Raw genomic sequence first — 17,069 nt, 5'->3', positions numbered from 1 at the left:
ACCAAACTAATTTCCATTTAGAAATTATTTCCGTTTTATGATTAGTCTTTCCCACCCCCCATTGATCTGCCTTGTTAATAATGCTTGGTTAGGGCAAACGATAAAATGAGTTTGCAGTCCGTGAGTCTTCACCAGCTGGTGGATGAGCATCCCTATCAGGACCAGCTACATAATTTACAGGGCCCATTGTTAAATGAAAATACAGAGGCTCGTATTAAAAAATTACTAAGGATTTCAAGACAGTGACAGCAGAGCATGAAACAAAGTGTGAGACCCTTCAAAGCATGGGCCCCTGTGTGACTGCATAGGTCACATACCCTCTGAAGATGGCCCTTTAAGATCCCTATTAAGGCAAAAAGGACAAAAAGAAACCAGCCTACGATTTAAAATTGGCCACAGATGATCCACAATGTTACAGAGTTGTATATTCATAATCATAAGGGTTTTTTGGCTTATGTGTTATGCTCACATACACACACACGCGTGCGCACGCACACATGCACACACACACACACACACACATAAATCAGTTTGACCAAAAATTACCATTTTTTCCCTTCACCCAATTCCAAAAACCAAAACTAGTTTGCTTTCGTTCTTCATCTTAGGACCTATGGTTCTGGCATTGTTTAAGCACATGCTTTCATTACCAGTTTTCATAACTAAATGACAAAAGAAGGAATGAGTTCTCCAGGGGCATCTAAAGAGTCAGGTAGAGAGAGAAACTGGAAAGCAATGGTCGACTAGTAGCTTAGGGATATTTTAAGCTGCCAGAAAGGGGGAAGCAGCTTCGGGGTATGCAGTGTAATGAGCCAGTACTCTCAGGCTTAGAACATTATAAGAACAGAAAGCATTTTAAATTCAAGAATCAGAAACCTGGGGTTGCAACAGGTAAGCAGGGTTACCAGCTGCGAAAATGGCTGGGATTTGGTATACTTGAGCTAGACATATTGCAGCAGAGCGGAGGCATCCTTGCTACCACATTTCTCACTTCCCGTTTTAGTGGCATTCCAGGGTTCCAAGTTTAATGCGCAACATCTGTGCTTCCTAAGAGTTGAAGCCAAATGTTGGGTGATATCCCATTGGTTAGCTCTATGCAGAAACCAAAATATAATGTGCACAAGGTGGAATTTACACTTGCAGCGCTCAAAGCAAACTCAAGACTTCTCGGCAAACTAAAGGCCAGTTTGCACAAAAGAAAATATAAATGGGGCAAATCGATTTTATTAGTCTCATGTGTCGTCAGTTGTTGCAGAAGTGACCCAGTACTCGAAAACCAGCTTCCTAAGTGCATTTTGCACTCTGGAGAGATAAGAAAGCAGTCCTCCCTGCACCCTTCCTGGAAAGGTAAAGAAAGAAATTGTATCAGCAGAGCTTAAGCCTTCAGAGAGCTTATTTCCTCAGTTTTACAACACGGCCTCCAACCCAAAAGCCCAATGCTTAATGTCCATAAACATATAGTACACACCTAATGACAGCATGCATTCACTCACTCATCCATGTATGTATCTGGTAGGCACTGACTGATCGCTTTTGGACGCCCCATGCCATGCTAGACGTTCTGCTGTACTGTGCTAGCTGAAAGGCATTTGTGCATTTCAGCCCCAGTCAGAATTCAATAGCAAATGCAACATCCACAGAATTATCAACCTGTGTAAAAACAAAGCAAATGTTTTTAAATTTTCTAACGTGTTATTAACTTTTTGTTTGCAGTATCTGTGGGATACGAATACGAAACATGTCCTGACTTTATTCTCTGGGAGAAAAGGACAGTTATCTTACAAGGTTTTGAGATGGATGCTTCTAACCTAGGAGGCTGGTCATTGAATAAGCATCATATTTTGAATCCTCAAAGTGGTAAGCAGTTTTTTATTTTCAAAGGATATACAATTTTAAAATCACAGTCTTATTTTTAATTGCTCCAAATTTGGGGAAGACCTAAATGTCCAATACTAGGAGAATGGTTTAATAGATGTTTCCAGTCATTCAATGGAACTTTTGAAAATTGTGGTAAAAGCGGGGCACCTGAGTGGCTCAGTCGGTTAAGTGTCCGACTTCAGCTCATGTCATGATCTCATGGTCCGTGGGTTCGAGCCCTGCATCGGGCTCTGTGCTAACAGGTCAGAGCCTGGAGCCTGCTTCGGATTCTGTGTCTCCCTCTCTCTCTCTGCCCCTCCTCTGCTTGCACTCTGTCTCTCTCTCTCTCTCTCTCAAAAAAAATAAACATTAAAAAAATTTTTTTTAATTGTGGTAAAAGATGCGTAATGAAGTTGACCTTTTGACCATCTGTAAGTGTGCAATTCAGTGGCAGTAAGTACATTCACAGTGTTGTGCAACCATCACCATTGTCCATTTCCAGAATGTTTCCATCATCCCAAAGAGAAAATCTGTACCCATTAAACAGCAACTCCTTATTTCTCCTCCCTGAGCCCCCTATTCTACTTTCTGTCTCTGTGAATTTGCCTAGTTTAGGTATCTCATGCAAAGGGAGAGACGTACATGTTTTTAAGGCTTTTCATACACATTGCCAGGTTTCCCTCAAGAATAATTGTCATTTCGTGATCAAGAGTGCCTATTTCTATGCACTTAAGAAGCTTTTAAAATGTTTTTTAATACTGGGGCGCCTGGGTGGCTCAGTCGGTTAAGCGGCCGACTTCAGCTCAGGTCATGATCTCTCGGTCCGTGAGTTCGAGCCCCGCGTCGGGCTCTGTGCTGACAGCTCAGAGCCTGGAGCCTGTTTTCAGATTCTGTGTCTCCCTCTCTCTGACCCTCCCCTGTTCATGCTCTGTCTCTCACTGTCTCAAAAATAAATAAAACGTTAAAAAATATTTTTAAAATGTTTTTAATACTTTTTTTTAATACTCTATACACATACACACATAACGCTATGTATATGTATTACATGTATGTAACACCTATTTGATGCAGAAACCTTGGAAAAGTGCAAGAAAAAAATTAAGTGTAAAATTAAGGTGGTGTAAGTCCACCACCTAGAGATGGCCATGTTAGTATATTTCTTTTCAGACACAACAATCTGGTTTCAAATTAGTGCTACCATAGTGAGACCTCTTCCTCACAAATTTCTATGAAACTGGGTTTTAAGAATCATCTATCATTATTGCTGTATCACAAGTAATTAACCAGTGTATCTGACGTTGTAACCAACTTTTCAAAAGTGGAATAACAATTGCCGTGTTTTATACAATCTAAGATTCCATCAATTACACTGTTATTTTATGGAAAGTGCTGCCAATTAAACTATGACATGCATTGATTGCAAGATACATACTTATTTTCAGAGATGCTAAAAATGTGAAGCAAAATGTGCACTTTAGGATCAATGAATCATCCACATGATACAGTTTCAAAGGGCTTTGTTGAATTCTGTCCCACTTTAAGTACAACAACCCTGGAGTGTGGCATTAATCCCATTTACAAGATCAAGAATCTGAGAATCATGTGACTTTCTCCATTAGTCAATGGCTAGTGCCGTGTGCTCCTTCTCTGCACCACAGTCGCGTATCCACATGTCAGTAGCTCCAGTAAGAAGCTAGGAATTGAGTCAACGGACAGTTATAGGTAAAGAGGAGAAGAGGTAGAGGAAGACAGAAGAAGTGAAAGAATCTGGGGAAAGAGAGCAGTCCTTGACTTCACTTAGTTTTAGGTCTCCTACATCCTGAACTCGGGAAAAGGCAGAGAACCAGGACATGGTCATCTTCCATCTTTGCTTCTTTGAACTATTCTTCCTGCTGTCACTTTCTCCTAGTGTGTGTAATTTAAATGTTACCTAAATCAGGAGAAGGGACCACAGGTGGCCCTGGAGCCCGTGTGTCTCTCAGATAAACTGACCTCTCTTACCCTGGTTAAAAATGCTTCGTCCAAGTTCCTTCACCTCGTTTTGCATCCTACTGGGAGGTCGGTCATTGGTGCTCCCATCCAGCTTTCATTTGAACATCTGCTGGTAAGCTTGCCCTGTGAAATCATATTCCTTTTCATCCAAAGAGGCAGATTTTGAGCAGCCTTCAGTGGAACACGTACTTTGAGTTATTTCTTCAGGAGTGGGGAAGTGAATGTCTTGAGACAGTTAACGCTTTTCCAGCCAGGCATCCTTGTATGCATCTTACCTTCGTAAAACAGCTGGCTAAGGTCAGGATATCTTGTAAGGCCATGAACTGACCAAGGCTAAGAGATCCATTTTATAATCACACCTATGATCTTACTTTGTTTGCACCACAGTTGGGTCGGGCCAGCCAAGCAGCCACACAGGCTGGGAAATTTTGATTGGCAAAACTAAGCAGGTTTGCTTCAACCGTGGAATGACACCACCCACCATGGTCCCAGTGTGGGACGCCGAAGGTAAATGAGTCCATTGCGGTGTGCCTGCATCATACCTGCTCCCCCTCTTTCAAGGAATATTCTAAATTCCGTTTCAAATTGTTGGTTTTTTTAAGAGCAAAGATTCAGGCACAGATATAAAATGTCAACTTTTTTCTGTTGTCAAAAGGGGAATCATAGTTTTAAAAGTACAAAAACGAAAGGGCAGATGCCACTTATTAAGTTATGAGGTTTTTTGTTTTGATTTGAAAGAGTTTGACATTTTAAGCAGCCATTTCTTTTCCACTCACTTTTATTGGCTTGTATGGATTGTCTCTTTCAAATGCCTGTCATTGACATTAAGCACAAAGTGGGAAATGACCTCGATCGAACCAGCCCCCGGCTGTGTGCTCCCAGTCCCATGTCCTCTTACCATTTGCTTCACACAGGCTTAAAAACTCAGAGCAGAGGGGAGCCATTGAGAAAGTTGGCTTTGGGGGCCCCCTGATTTCCACCGACGTGTTCTCTCCACCCCTGCCTCACCAGTAGTCAGGTTTTCCGTAACAGGTACCAAGTTGGTTCTGAGAACCTTCTTAACACCTTTATTGCAGTGCAATTGATATACCATACGACTCACCCACCTTAAATATACACTTCAGTGATGGTTAGTAAATTGTGGAGTTGTGCACCCAGCACCACAACAGTTTTGGAATATTGTCACCCTCAACGGATCCCTTGTGCTCACCCCAGCCCCACTAAATGTGCTTTCGGTCTCTTTCTGAGAATTTTATTCTGAGACACAAACCTTATGTTAGATAGGTTTTTTTTGTTGTTGTTTTTAAGGAACATTTGTTCATTGTATCATCTCATTTGTAGGCACATTGTGTTTCTACCCAAGAACTTGTCACACTTGCCAGGAAACGGATCTGAAGCCAGCTCTGCCACTGCCTTTCAGCCTGACCTTGGACACGAACACCTCTCGTGGGATGTTTTCGAAGTCTAAATCCCACCTACAAAGGCAGTTTTTAGAAGCAGAAATGATAAGTGTGAAGGAGCAGCCTTGAGAAGGCCAATTTAGAAAGCAATGCTCTTTCCCCCTCAGGTCAGACAGTCTTTTCTGACTGATTAAGGCAAGAGCGACCGTCTTTCCAAATTCCCCCACTCCGCTTCTTTCTGGAAAAAGCCTAACTCTTTAGGCACCCTGCTTTTTTGATCTGAGACAGATGGCAGATTAGAAACAAGAATCTATCTTCCCCCAGTTTCCTCTCACTGGTTAAAAAGACACCTGTAATTAGATTGGATGCCTGCTGCCATTCAATTCTTTAGTTTTTCTTTGGTTCCAAAAATCATTATGCAGCGGGTACTTTCTAGAAGGCAGTGTTTTCAGACCATTTGTCATGTTAGTTGCAGCAATTATATTTACCTGACAATTAACCATTGGTTGTGGAGAATTGCTTCCAAATATTATGCCTGGTATATATAGATGGTTTCTACTTTCACCAAGATAAAAAAAAAAAAAAAAACACCAGGTACTTGTGTTTTTCGATATTATTCCTTCAAAAATACATCTTCTTAGTGATTACAGAGAGTACATAGTCTTATGTTTTAAAAGAAATCGGCCCTTTAAAATTATAAGAAATAAAAACGTGTACATGAGTCGTCTATTACAGAGGTAAGCTATTTGTTGTAGTATATCTTTATATCAAACACATACCCTTGTGTGTCCTCCCAGTTGAGTGTTAAAAATTATTAGAAAAAACAATCCAGGGTACTAATTGGATATCGTCATCTGTCTGCAATGGATAAAGAATTTCTTTCAACGTAGACTCCAAAATAGGCCAGTAGTTTGTCGACAAATGGTTTTACTGGGAGGGGAAGTAAATTTCCATTGATCACACTGGCATATCTTCCAGTTTGTGTTTATATCGTCTCAGTCAGGTCCTAAGAGAAATATGTATTGTGTCCCTCGTTGTTCATAAGTCTGAAAAATGGTTTCTTCTTTGAAATCAGCATAAAGCACCACCCACTGGCTTCCAAGGGGAATTTTTATTTCAAACTTATTTATAAGCTTCAAAGGAAGTTCTGAGCAAGGTAGCAGGAGGGTATGAGCAGTGTGTTTAAAAGCATGCTTAGCTTATTACACAACCGACTTTGGCTTCTTGGTGGAGAAAAGGAAACTTAGGGGAGAACACACACAGTGAGCCCCATTCAGTAGGGTTTCTTTGTTGACTGTAAACAAGACACCCAACCCTAGGTGGAAAGTTGGCCTTCATATAAATAATGCGCATTGTCCTGGGATCATTTGATTCTGTTTTCAAAAGGAGCATGTGTGGCAGAATAAACTGGAAGGGAGGCGGCAGTAATTGATCAAGATTTCCAGGAACATAAACAAAATATTTTCAAAGAAACATTTTGCAGAAGAATTGGTGTTAAATCATTGTTGCTAGATGGTATGCCCCGGTTCTATGTAATGGAAGGTTAAACAGATTCTTGAAACAACAAAAACACCCTTCAGAATGATCTATTTTTCCAGGGCAGTACAAAAGGGGTTTGCCCATTTTTGTTTTGATTGCTTCAGCTTTAAACAGGAATGGTAATTTCAGTACACAGGCACTTCAGTACCTCGCATGAAAGCAAGACATCAATTGTTGAGATGTAATCAGAAAGTACATTGCCTTATGTTTTATTTCCTTTAATCATTCTTCTTCTTTGATGGAGTGCTGGGCTTTCTAATAGAAAAGGGGAGTTTTAGAATTGTAGGCTTAGAAGAATGGTTTAGAATAGCCATCTTTAGTTTTTAAATTGCCAGGAACCTGGTAATAACATGTCATTTTGAAGGTAATTGTTAACTACACCGTTATATTGATATAAAAAAAATGGAGATCTACCTGTGAAAATAGATGTTAATAGCAAATCTGGTATTTCCAAGCCAATAATTGGACATATTTTTGAATGATATACCTTGTAATGCATTGCTGAAATACAGACATGCTAAACAGTTGGTTTCCTCATTTGTTAGAGAACATATCATAGTCTCATTGGTAGGATATTCAGGTTGCAATCATCAGGAGGTTTCTTTTCGATGATGTTGTGTGACTGTCATTCAAGTTCTCATTCACTTCCTCCTGACTCATTTAAATTGTAATGTTGATCACACTGCAATTAAGTGTTTTTTGGGAAATGAAATTCAGTCCTATTAATCTTATTTAATTAACTATTCTAAATCTTAAGAATTTTGTTACTGATGAATAAAGTTATTAATAAAATTAATAAGAAAGTAGTGATCCTCGAGACATCTCACAGTTCTGCAATGAAAGACCAATTTGTTGGGGCATAAGCTCGTAGCTGTTCCTGCAGATCATATGTTGAAAAAATAGCCAGAAATCACCTTGGGAGGGAAAGTCAAAATACCTAGACTTGAAATCCGAAGGCTATATGATGTATGGGATTTGTTTCCTGGAAGGACCCTTCCAAGTACATGTTTGGTGCTATGGTATTGTGTATGTGTTACCTTCTTACTTATTTTTGCCAGCAACGTTCCTATTTCTGAGTGATCAGCGGCTTCTATTGTAGGACTGTGGGACCAAAAGTCAGGAGAAAACTGAGGAAGATATTTCAGGAAATGTTTAGGGAGAGTAACAAGCAATCCAAGGAGATAGATAGCAGGGGTCATGGGAGAAAAAATAAGACTGTACAGGATTACTGCATTCATTCATTTGCCATCAGTTACTTCAGTGTGACACGTTGGCATGCCTTCTCACAACATGGATGTTTTACCTGCCCGGGCTCATTCTGGGCAGACTTGAGCACAGCAGTACTTGTTCCTTGGATTTTCTGCCCGGGCTCAGCAGGTTTGCAAAATCATTGGGATTTGGACAAGGAGACTACAAGAGACTCAAAACCTATTTTCAACATTTGCTGAGCTCCTCTAATGATTTGGCCATGGGGATTGGCACTAAAATGCAGAAAAGAGTCAGACAGAGGGTCTGCCTTCATGGAGCCCAGGCTCTAGTGGGAAAGATAGAGAAGTGATGAAAACCATATCATACAAGTTAGTGGGTATAATAACGGAGCTATGGAAAACAAACCATGGGCACAAGGAAGAGGGAGTAACTAATTCTGCCTGGACAGAGCATCGGAGAGAATTGAGCTGAGCTTTGAAGGATAGATAAGAGTTCCCCAAGCAGACAAGAGGAGGAGGGCTTTCAAGATGGAGAGGGAATAGCATGTACCAGTGTAGACAGGAATAGAAGTATGTGAAAGTAATTATAAATAGTTCACTATCACAGGAACTCAAGATCCCAAATGAGAGGATGGTGACAGGGGAGACTGAAGAAGTAGGCAAGGGTCAAGTCATGAAGACTTTGTATACCTTAATAGAGAATGTACCCCTTATCCTGTAGAGGATACAGAGCTGTTGAAAGATTCTAAGCCACATACTGAAATGATCTCAATGGCAGGAGTGTGGGTGATGGTTTGGAGATAGGTATGCATGGAGGCCAGGAGACCAAGAAGTTAAGAAAAACTGAACTAAAGCCTTAGTGGTAGGAATAGAAATGACAAAACTGGTTCAGCATATTTTGGAGATGGACTCAACGTGGGTTTCGTAACGAGTTAGGTTTAGAGAATGAGGAAAATAAGAGGCCCGGTCATGGCCACACTTCCAACTTGGGTAAATACGCGCACTGTGATACCACTCATAAGATGAGTAGGGAACTCAGGAGGAAAAGCAGGCTTTAGCAGGGGGAGAGGAAGACAGTGAGTTCCATTTTACACTTGTTGAGTTTCAGGTGCCTCTGGGCATCTGGGTGAGGAGATCGAGCAGGAAATTGCATGGCAGGTGACAACTCTGGACAGGAGAAAATTTTGGCGTATAGAGATACGAGTTAAAGCCGTGAGATTGGAAGAGATTGCCCAAAGAGAATGCACAGTATTTTCCAGCATTTTCATAAGTCAGTATCTCTATTTCCTGCACTGATGATAGTGAGATATGGTCCAAAAGAGTGGAAAATTCAAGTCCCTTTCTTATATCTTTGAAGTGCATTCTAACAGTATGATTTTTTTTCACAGAAGTCAATTGCCTTCCTGATGGTGTTTTGCTAAGGTTAATATTAAAATTGACTGATATTTCCTTTTCAGGAACCAGTCAGTTGCATAGTGAGGGTAATTTGAAGTCAGACAAGTGTGTGCCAAGCATCAGGAGATAGTCATCCAGAGATGAAAAATTAGCCACAGATGATTCACAGAGCCCAAAATGAACAGGAGATCATTAAAAGTTATTTATCACGGGTTTCATTGAGGCATTTAGGATCAGTACTAAAGGGTGTATTAACCCATATCACAGATAGACAAGCTGAGGCAAAGTGTCATGCTCCTGTTTGTTGTGGCCATGCAGTTAAACAAAACCTCGGACAGTGTGCTTCACTCTCAAGATTTTTTCTGCCAGGCCAAAGAGTCATGGTGCTTTGCACAACAAGAGAAAAGTTAAAATGTTGCTGAGAATATTGTGAGGTAATTTTTATTCTCCTTTTTTTTCTTGGATCTAGGAATCATACATAAAGGGAATGGAGAAAATATGTTCATTTCCCAGCAGCCCCCAGTCATATCAACCATCATGGGTAACGGACACCAGCGGAGCGTAGCCTGCACCAACTGCAATGGCCCAGCTCACAACAACAAGCTCTTTGCTCCTGTTGCCTTAGCTTCTGGCCCTGATGGGAGTGTGTATGTTGGCGACTTTAATTTCATAAGACGAATATTTCCCTCAGGAAACTCCGTTAGTATTTTGGAATTAAGGTAAGTCTCCTCTAATCTCTGTTGGTTTAGCGGATAAGGAAGAAGCAAGAATGCGATAACACGAAGAGAAAGGCATTGCAAGGAAGAGCAGAAAATGCAGTCGCCCATATTGTAGCCCTGACCTCAGATGCAGGAATAGGGACAAAAGACATAGGTCAACAGGCCCACACCTCCTACTTAAAGGACTTTTGAGCACTGCTTTGGAGAACCAGGAAGTGTTGACATCCCTGTATGTGTGGCCTTCCCTGTGGGCACTGCCATCACCGACATGGATCTCAGTACTTCCAAGTGCTGAGGTAAGCCACTCAGCCCCTGCTGGTCAAAACGAAGACTGATCAAAAGTATCTATTCCACAGGTAGAGGTAATGCCAGAACCAAAAGGCTCAATTTTCTAAGTTCTCCAGGTTCAATTTTTTGAAGTGGTCACTTCATAAAAAAGAAAATGGAAGTCTGTGTTTGTATGCCCTGATAAGGAAGGAAGAACTAGGTTGTTTTTTTTTTTTTTTTTTAATGCTTAAAAGCTCTATTCCTTTGGGGCAAAAAAGATTAAAGCATCCATCGTTAGACTTTCTCACTCTGTTCTAGGAATTTTCTGGAGAGTACAAAGTATTTTGACACCCTTTGAAAGGAATTCATACCTTCTGGTATTCCATGTTCTGAAGTTACGCAAAGATCACAACTAAATAGACTATGGCTTAATCAGCTGATTTCTCCCTTTCTGAGGCTACAAGATACAAATATATACCCTATGGAGTCCTAGAAAAGGAAAGCATCCCCTCCCATTCCAGTGAGGATAGACCTGTTTCCTCCCTCCTGGGTAAATTGATAGAGCCTTCCCTCCAATTGGTTATGACAGCTTTATCCCTGACACATGCCTTTGGAACTTTAGGCCGAAAGTTTCCCTCTATTCCAGAAGATTTTCTTGTCATCCTATAAACTAGTCCATAAAACAGTTGTTGCTTCAGCCATCCCCTCATCGACCTGAAAGATAGTGACCAAAAATAGTGACCTGGGAGAATAGAGACATTAATGGAACAACTTGTATGTACAGAGTACCATCGAGGCCAGTCAAAACATATGAAAAGTCTTGGGTCATTTCCATTTAACACTATATTCACACAAGCATAGAAATTTGAATGTATGGGGACATTCCTTGAAATTTTCCAGATTCTCATGCTTGCTCTGGAATCTACCTGCTTTTTCTCAGACTGAGTTAGTCCTTCACACCTACCTGTGGACATCTTCCAGTCCCAAGCCTCCATCCGTTTTTCATATTAATTCATTCTAGTTTTAAAACATTTCTTAATTATAATTGCAAGCATTGTCATGGATAAGAAAGCTGTTAAATCCCTTGACTGATAAAAAATAGACTGTAAAGTTAAGATTTTTATAAAGATAAAGCACATCTAGAGAGACTAGAGAGGTACTAATTCACAGCACCCTGCTCTAATCAAATGTTTATGTACCTTAGGATGTCACACTTCATGGTGACTTATCATTTCCCGCAGTATATCTCTTGGGGCACCTACTTACTGGAAAGTCAACAAGGAAGGCCAAGATGTTCATATTCCTGGATTTAGAAACGATTTATGTAACATTCAACATTATATTCAAAATCCTAGGGATGTTCTGTCTACATGATGCCAAACATTGACGGAGCACTGAACAATTCATTCACCATCTGAATGTTTCTAGTCATGCAGATATTAGCTGTCAGGTAGACAGAGACTTTGTCTTATGGAACCTATCTATATAGCTAACCCTATAAAGCCTCTAGGCTTTATAAAGCCTCATGGCTAGCCCTATGTAGGTAACTCCTCCAAGGAAAAACCATAAGATTAGCTATAAAAACAAATACTAATACTAATAATACTACTATTAAGAACACCCAGCTAAGTTGAGTATTTTCCTTTGTGATTTCAATGCAAATGTACCTAACTAAGGTGCAGCAATTTTCATCGATGAGATTCTCCTTTGCTCAAGAATCCCTGACAGTTAACAAATTTGCATTTTAGTCCAAAGTACTTTATGACCTTCAACACAAAGTCATTTGAAGGATAAAATAGAAAAACTTGGACCCTAACTGCAAAGCAATATTCTCAGTATAAAGAACAATTCGTTTCTGGCAGTGGGAAGTATTGTCCAATCCCTCCATTCATTCTGACTCCACAGTACTGTTCTCTCACATTGTCAAAGCTCTTCAAACACATAGGCGTGCACACACCGTGAGCTCACACACCCAGGCTCTCTCACTTAGCCTGAGTCTCTCTAGCTAGCTCTTCCGAGCTCACATCCTTTACAGCAATTCTTCTAACTTTTTTTTTTTTTTTAATTCTCAGGCCCCTTTCAGAATTTATTGAGGGCTGTGGGCCTTCTCCCCAGAAAAAGACACATTCACACAAAATTGTACATGCGATTTCAGGGGTCATATATTTTCCCTGTCTCCCTGGATATCCCCACCCGCCAGCAACCTACCCCCTTCATAGACTCACAGTTAAGATTCCCAGGTTTAGGTTCAAAGAGAAAGTAGTTCTCCCTTGCATTTGATTCAAGGGAAAAAAAAACATAGTTTTCCCTTCTCTAACACTCCCGTGATTGGCCATCAGAGAAATAAACAGATTGAATTTAGATGAGCATTTGACCTAATTGACAGGTAACTCCTTATTTTACTGTAGTCAAAACCATCAAACCAGTTTATGTCAGCAAACATTATCCATCATGTTTACTCAAAAACGAATATAGTTCTTATTAGATTCACCTTTAAAAAAAAAAAAAAAAGTCTGCCAAGGGGCACCTGGGTGGCTCAGTCAGTTAAACATCCGACTTTGGCTCAGGTCACGATCTCACAGTTCGAGTCTCGCATCGGGCTCTGTGCTGACAGCTAAGGGCCTGGAGCCTGCTTCAGATTCTGGGTCTCCCTCTCTCTCTCTGCTCCTCCCCTGCTTGCACTCTGTCTCTCTCTCTAAAGTAACGTTAGAAATAAATAAGTAAATAAATAAAATTAAAATATAAAAAAGTATCTGTCATGATCAGTAGCCTATACTGTGTACATTGCATCTTTGATGTATAATTGGTGAATTTGTATATTTGCTTTATAACTTCCAGATTTAAACTTCCTGGGGAGAAATAAGTTGATATAATAAGCCTTTGCTACATTAAGAACCATAATGGTCAATGAATTCTATTGTACATAGATAGAAACTTCGTTTTGTACCAGTTTTTTTGTTGTTGTTAAAATCAGTTAATTTAATTGCTGCTACCACCACCACCCCCCAGTGCATATTAGTCATTTTACTTGGTTAAGTTATCTGTTTCCTTGGAAACACAGACTAATATAGTCTTTATGTTATTGGTTGCATTTAAAGCTGTGAATGGAAGAGCAATGTTGTCAATAGGTTATTACAGAAAGGGATAGAGAACATTTTAGATCTTCACCATCTGTCAAGGTTATTCATTATATAACTTAACCACTCTGCTCTCTGCTTCTCTACCTGTAAAGTTGACTTCAAGTTATTATTTGAGCATCCTCTTACATGTCTTATACAGTTTAACTTATTTTGAGATCTACAGATGTGCAGTTCTCAGCCCAAAGTTTGATGACATTTTGCTTGCTCCTCCTGGATGCCCTTCTAGATTCCCTTCTCTTCCATCCTCTTGTCTCATAGTGGGCCACTTTGAACAATTCCAGGTGCCCCTTGACGTTGCAAAGATTGGAAGACTATAGATTTTTCCTTCCTCAGCTCTGCTGATCCTAACTCTCCCTAATCGAATTTCCTTCATCTGACTTCAGAAATAATTTCATTTTCATTGGTTGCCAATCATTTATTTTCTGTAGCTGCCCCCCCCCCCATTGGCTGAATGGGGAGGGTAAGGAAAAGTCAGTTGTGTCATTATCATTAGCAATATGGCAAGAGCAACGATATTATTTCTTGTTATTGAAGTATATAATACTCCTTTGCCTGTTTACTGCAGATTTCATCCGTACGTACACATCTTAGTGTTCCCTTCCAGTGGGAAATTGAGGTAAGATGATAAAGAAGGGAAAATTATAAGATCATTATGTAAGTAATTAAATCTAAGAGAGTCTCAAAAATACATTCTCTGAAGATTTTTTTAAAGTTAGATTCATTTCCATGTGAAATAGTTTAGGTCTAGTTATTTCTGTGGCTTCGCTTCTCAGGTAAAAACTGCATACACGTACACGTCTTGCATTCGGTAACACAAAAGTGACATCACAGATCTGTGAGCTTAGTGTCAGAAAAGTCCATGGAAGTATATGGTGCAACGTGGCACCCAATGCATGCATGACATTTGATCGTGTCTACTCTGTTTGATCCTTTCAGTAACAGGAACCTTAAACAACCCCTCGTAGACAGCCCATTGCACCTTTGGAGAGCTCTTTTAGAAAATGCTTTCTTATACCGAACTGAAATCTACCTTCATCAAACATCCAGTCAGTAGCAGCAAATGCTAGCATTGGAGACAGCACGGAAGCTCTTCCCTCTCTTCCCTGACATGCTTCCACGTGTGTGAAGACAGCTATCCCAGCTTTCTGAGCTTTCTCTTCAGTCTAAACATCCTCGAGTCCTTCAGCTGTTTCTCACCGACTGTGACTTCTTTTCTTTTTCCTTGGATTATGGCCTCAGGGCTACTTTTCAGTTTTCTAAAACTAACAGATAATTACATGAGTAAAACTAGGAGGCACCATATCAAGTGCTTTGCAAGAATTCAAAAAGGAATATCCCCTTGCTCCCCCTCTCATCTTCTAATTTCACAACTCTATTAGAAAACCTGTTAAGCATGACTGGGTATGATTTATTCTTTATAAAAACCTCATGCTGTTATTGTTCAAGATGCTGATATTCTCCAGATCTTTATTTTGTCCTTCCCTTAAAATGAAAGAAAGAAGAAAATAAGAGCCTGACAAATGCTTCCTGGTACCTTGACAATTTGGACTCAACAAGTGTCATTGTGACATGAAAATTTCTCTTGAGATTTTACTGTTTATTTTACAGTGACTGGTTAGTATTTCCTCCATTGTCCTGAACTTGACTCCTGTCACTGACTAGGGATTGAGTAGAACTGGAATAGCACCCATTTAGGGGCGGGTAGCGTGCAGAGGGGCAGCAGAACTTGTAGAGCACTCTGCTGAAGGAACAAATGGAACCTGGTCTTTGAGAGCTCTGAAAATATCTGAGAAATGACTAAGACCCATCCCTTTGGCAGAAGCACTGGAGCAACAAATAGAGAGACACTCCATGTGGATGAAATAGGTGGTTACCTCTCCAGGGTGAGCTTGTGTATTAGCGGTAGGCTCCCTCCACTGTACCCAGCAACATCTTCGCTGCCCTTCCATGGTGCCCAAATTCCCTCTCTAAGAAATGTGGTCCTTTGAGGTGAGGCACTGCATCTCTAAGAGTCCCCGACCCAAGAACCTCTGTTAGAATGACCAAGCGAAAATCATCATTAGCCCTTGGGCATGGATTCATTGGTCGGATTGGTTTCCAAGGAGCTGCTAGCTGAAAGTGGGGCCCTAAAACACACGACAGGTAAGATGTGATAAGGGCAAGGGACAGAGCCAGAGCGCGAGGGAGGTGAGGGTTGCTGGAGTTGGAAGCTCTAAGAAGTCAGTAAACGGCAGGAGTGGGAACTCAGTCTTCAAAGGAAGGATACCACAGAAACATGAGCAGGGAGGGAAGTCCACTTTTCGACATCAAATATTTCTGGCTAAGTGTAAGGGAAGAAGCTGAGAACAGCATGAAAAACAAGGAAAGTGCTACAACCACCACAAAGCAGGCCAGGCAAACCCATGATGCCAGGTCAGTAGACAGGAACTCCCAAGTTGGCATAGTCTCTCTTTCTCCATCTCCCACCTCGCTAATGTACAAAAAGAAGAGGTCGAACGTTATGCTAAAGTGAAAGAAGCCAGACACAAAAAGGCACATGCTCTGGGTCCATTTATGTGAACCACCCAGAATAGGCAAGTCCACAGAGATGGAAAGCAAATTAGACAGAAAGCCTGGGCCTGGGGCAGGGCGGGAATAGGGATCGACTGCTAACGGGTACGGGCTTTCTCCCTGAGGTGATGAAAACGTTCTGGGAATGGATGATGGCAATGGTGGCACAACTCTCTGAGTTTACTAGAAACTGCTGAATTGTACTTTTTAGAAGGGTGAATTTTATGGTATGTGAATTATATCTCAATAACTTTTTTTTAATTAAAAAAGAAGAGATGGCCCTTTTAATCATCTCGGTCCTGAGAAAATCCAAGATCAAGTTACAGACCCTACCCTCGGGAGCATTTCTTGGTCCAAAAAGATATGGCAGTTCTACGCCTTTCTCCTCCTCCTAACTCGTGGCAAGCTTCAAGGCAGTCAGTTGCCAGGCGGCAGTGCCCACTGATGGGCCCGGGCACTTGCGAAGAGCTCACACTGGCACCTCAGCGTGCCATCGGTTGCTAGCTACACAGCAAACTGACTTTGGTGGGAGCTCCATCCTAAATCCTTAACTAAAAGTAATCCCGAGACAGAACAAGGTCACACACTGGAAATAAATTCCATCATTTTCACTTCCTCCTTCTAGGATGTTAATGAGAGACGCTGCTCTTCATAATACACGACATCTTTCCACGTTCACAGTGACATTATTGGCAGGATCAGAAGCAGCTGCAAGAAAGTCAAACCACTCTCCTCCCCACCCCTTGCCATCACCATTGCAAAACGCTTTGTAGCCACACAAGTGGTTCTGTACCATGAGAATCTGTTGTCAATGAAGCCATGTTTTAATGAGGTCCTTCTAGTACTTTCACAACTCGACTTCCTTCAGGAAGTGATTAGAGCCGGCCTCGAGCACACTCACCTGCTCGTTTAGAGGCCACAGAAACAAGCAAGTGTCTGGAGACAAAGAAACTCAAAGAGGTCCAAATGCCCGAGGCCGGGTTTCTAATCAGAGCTCCATCC

The 17,069-nt window shown here is 41.0% G+C and overlaps 1 protein-coding gene across 4 annotated transcripts in view; it reads left to right on the top strand.

Moving 5' to 3' along the window:
* The window catches only part of TENM1 (teneurin transmembrane protein 1), a 796,361-nt gene that overhangs the window by 673,023 nt on the left and 106,269 nt on the right, over positions 1–17,069 (top strand). For all 4 annotated transcript variants that reach the window (XM_040467962.1, XM_040467961.1, XM_040467964.1 and 1 more), the window contains 2 exons: positions 1,714–1,857; positions 9,861–10,110. In XM_040467962.1, the coding sequence (XP_040323896.1) occupies positions 1,714–1,857; positions 9,861–10,110 (394 nt within the window). The remainder of the gene's footprint in view (positions 1–1,713; positions 1,858–9,860; positions 10,111–17,069) is intronic.

The sequence above is a fragment of the Herpailurus yagouaroundi genome, unplaced genomic scaffold, assembly GCF_014898765.1.
Source record: "Herpailurus yagouaroundi ecotype Mexico unplaced genomic scaffold, PumYag 67641, whole genome shotgun sequence".
NCBI lineage: Eukaryota > Metazoa > Chordata > Mammalia > Carnivora > Felidae > Herpailurus > Herpailurus yagouaroundi.
This window is presented reverse-complemented; position numbering and strand designations above follow the sequence as displayed.